We start from the raw sequence: 3,222 nt of genomic DNA on the forward strand, positions 1-3,222 counted from the left end.
AATAAAATACAAATAAAATAAAAATAGAATAAATTTTTAAGATATGAGTATTTTATATTTTATACTTGTAGTATAAAAAATATGTATAATTAAAGAAAAGTTCTGTGAGAACCATGCAAAGAAACAGGGTGGTCTCGTAACAATGTTGTTGGAAAAAGGCTACAGACTCTATTGCCAACTACCAAGCCCAACCATAGAGTGGAAGCGTTTTTATTAATTCGGCAACAACTTTATTTTATTATTAGGTATCCTTACCTTAGCTGGTTTCGTTATGGATGCAAATATTTATGACTGGTAACTTGTTGTCAAACACTTCAATCGACCTATCTAATGACTAGTTTTCATATTTACTTCAACTTAAGACTCAACGTTTAATTAAAAGATGATTTATTAATATGAAATTAAAATATAAACAATACACCTGGATATAGATATAAAGTCATGACAGAGACATAGCTCCAGAACGTGGAAAAATGGAGGTTGGGACACATGAAAAATATAATCTAGTGTATGGAAAAAAAAATATATATGTACATATACATACAATATATGTATATTATGAATAAAATAAAAATTGAAATGAATAATCTAAAATATTTTAGTATATAATATAACAAAATTTTGAACAAAAGTTTTATATTGTAAATAAAATCTTCATAAATATTTAAAGTTTATACTTAGTTGGAATTTATATAAAAATTTGTTTATAAATATTTAATAACATGTAGAACTATAATTTTTCATATTTAACAAACAAGTTGGACAATTAAATTTAATTATTTATTTAATAATTCACAACAAAGAGGCAATGGCAAATAAAATAATTGGAAAAAAATTAATTTTCACATCAGAACAAAAAGATCTTGTGAACATGCGAACATATTTTAATATAGAAATAAATACTATTGGTAGAGGAGGGGGGAAAAAAATACACAATTAAAAAATAGTCAGAAATATTTAATATTTCTCAGTGTTTTAATTCGACAACAAAAAATAATTATTTTTGTGGATTATAAATAATTCACGTTTCCGTTTGTGTAACTGGAAAATTAATTTTTTATTTGATAAAATTAATAACAAAAATCATGTCGATTTTTATCCAAAATCTTTTAGAAGATTTAACGTAACGTTTATTAATTTTTTATTTTTATTTTATTTTTTTTTTTTTGATTAATATGTATATATAAAGCCCAACGAAACATTTTGTCAATCAAGTCGAAAGTTTGCTTTCGGTTTGTGTATAACGATTTCTATTCAGAAATTTAAGTATAATAATCTACTATGAAAGGATTGGTCCTTTACTGTACTGTGGCAGTATTACTCTCTACTGCATTTGTTAGTGCAAGTTGCAAGAAATGGGTTCCAGCAAAATCACGGGTAAGTGCCATTTATTCACAAAAAAAAATAATATTAGACTTATATAAATTATTTAAAATGAAATAAATCGGATATAATAAAAATTTGCAAATATGAAGCATTTATAAAAATAAATATCAACAGAACCTTAAATAAAAAATAATTGAGTTTATATTTATTGTTTAAAACATATATCCTTTATTATACTCTAAACAGTTGAAGTTTATTGAATTTATTATTTCATAAAATTATAATATGAAATCAACACTGTAAATTAAAATTAATTTAAATTATTTTAAAATTTATTACCGGTACACACACAAATTTTTTATATGTTAACTGGTTATTATATTCATAAAGTATTAGTCTTCTGTTAATATATGATTTTGTTTCTAGGGTCGCCGCAATGTTGAAGCTGAGCCTCCAATGCCAGGACCACCAAAAGTAAATATGATACCAACTACATAGTATTTTCATGCATATTCCTTCATAGATAATTCCAATTGGTTTCTTTCTTTTTTTTAAATTTAGCCACGCAATGGACAAATTGAAGACATCCGCGTAAGTTAAATTTTATTATAAATAAATATTAAAATACTAAATATTACAAAACTTTTAGGTACGCAGAAATGTTGAGGCAGAGCCACCACAGCCAGGTCCACCAAAAGTAAATATAATATAAATTAGATAATATTTTTATGCACATTCTCTCATATATAATTCAAATCTATTCTTTTTTTTAAATATAGCCACGAAATGGACAAATAGAAGATATAAGAGTAAGTTCAAGTTGACTATATGCTATTAAATAGACATAAATATTTTTAAAATTTTTTAGGTACGCAGAAATGTTGAGGCAGAACCACCACAGCCAGGTCCACCAAAAGTAATTATAATAAAAATTAGTTGATATTTTTATGCAGATTCTCTCACATATAATTCAAATTAATTTTTTTTTAAATTTAGCCAAGAAATGGACAAATTGAAGATATGAGAGTAAGTTTAGTTTTATTACAATTAAATATTAAATTTATCTATATTAAAAATTTTCTAGGTTCGTCGAGATGTTGGAGCAGAACCTCCAAAGCCAGGTCCACCAAAAGTAAATATAATACAAATTAATAATATTTTCATTCAGATACTGATTGGTTCATATAATTATAACAAAATTTTTTTTTTACAAATTTAGCAAAGAAATGGACAGATTGAGGAGATCAGAGTAAGTTTAATTTCATTATAATTAATTATTAAAATCATAAATATTGAATAATATTTAGGTACGCCGAGATGTTGAAGCAGAGTCACCGATGCCACGACCACCAAAGGTAAGACATATTACACATATTTATTTACTAACTAAACATAACCTTAAAACTTCTTCTTATATACATATTATGTTATAGTCTTGAATTTATATAAGCTTTGAATATTTATTTCAGCCCATTAATGACCAACATATAGACTCAAGAGTAAGTGAAACCCCAACTAAATAAAATTCGAGTAAATAAATGAAGTTTATAAATCCAAATTAAGGTACGCCGTCAAGTTCCTCCAGAACTTCCTATCCCCGCTCCACCAGGGATGCCAGGAGGCAAATGAATAGAAATCAAGAAGTTCGAAGACATTAATTTAATATCTTAAATCAAACCGAGAAGAATTTAGTATGTCTTATAGAAAATATGTATATAAATTAATGCATTGAAAAACGTATGAATAAAATGAAAAAAAAAATAAAAAAAAACTAATATGTAGTATGTAATACAACCGTTAGTTTCCATTTCAATCTGTATATTGTCATAAATATTGCAATGATAATAGAAAATATATGTCATTTAATATATCTATTTTAAGGCAATGTATAAAAAA

At 25.1% G+C, this 3,222-nt stretch overlaps 1 protein-coding gene across 1 annotated transcript in view; it reads left to right on the top strand.

The window, feature by feature from the left end:
* Positions 1-1,227: 1,227 nt before the first annotated feature.
* Positions 1,228-3,222, top strand: part of LOC119675700 (apidaecins type 14-like) — a 21,172-nt gene continuing 19,177 nt past the window's right edge. Inside the window, exons 1-8 of the mRNA XM_038086908.1 lie at positions 1,228-1,377; positions 1,753-1,800; positions 1,888-1,917; positions 1,976-2,023; positions 2,106-2,135; positions 2,195-2,242; positions 2,323-2,352; positions 2,411-2,458. Of these exons, the coding sequence (XP_037942836.1) occupies positions 1,282-1,377; positions 1,753-1,800; positions 1,888-1,917; positions 1,976-2,023; positions 2,106-2,135; positions 2,195-2,242; positions 2,323-2,352; positions 2,411-2,458 (378 nt within the window). The 5' untranslated portion in view covers positions 1,228-1,281. The remainder of the gene's footprint in view (positions 1,378-1,752; positions 1,801-1,887; positions 1,918-1,975; positions 2,024-2,105; positions 2,136-2,194; positions 2,243-2,322; positions 2,353-2,410; positions 2,459-3,222) is intronic.

This window comes from Teleopsis dalmanni, chromosome 2 (genome assembly GCF_002237135.1).
Source record: "Teleopsis dalmanni isolate 2A chromosome 2, ASM223713v2, whole genome shotgun sequence".
NCBI lineage: Eukaryota > Metazoa > Arthropoda > Insecta > Diptera > Diopsidae > Teleopsis > Teleopsis dalmanni.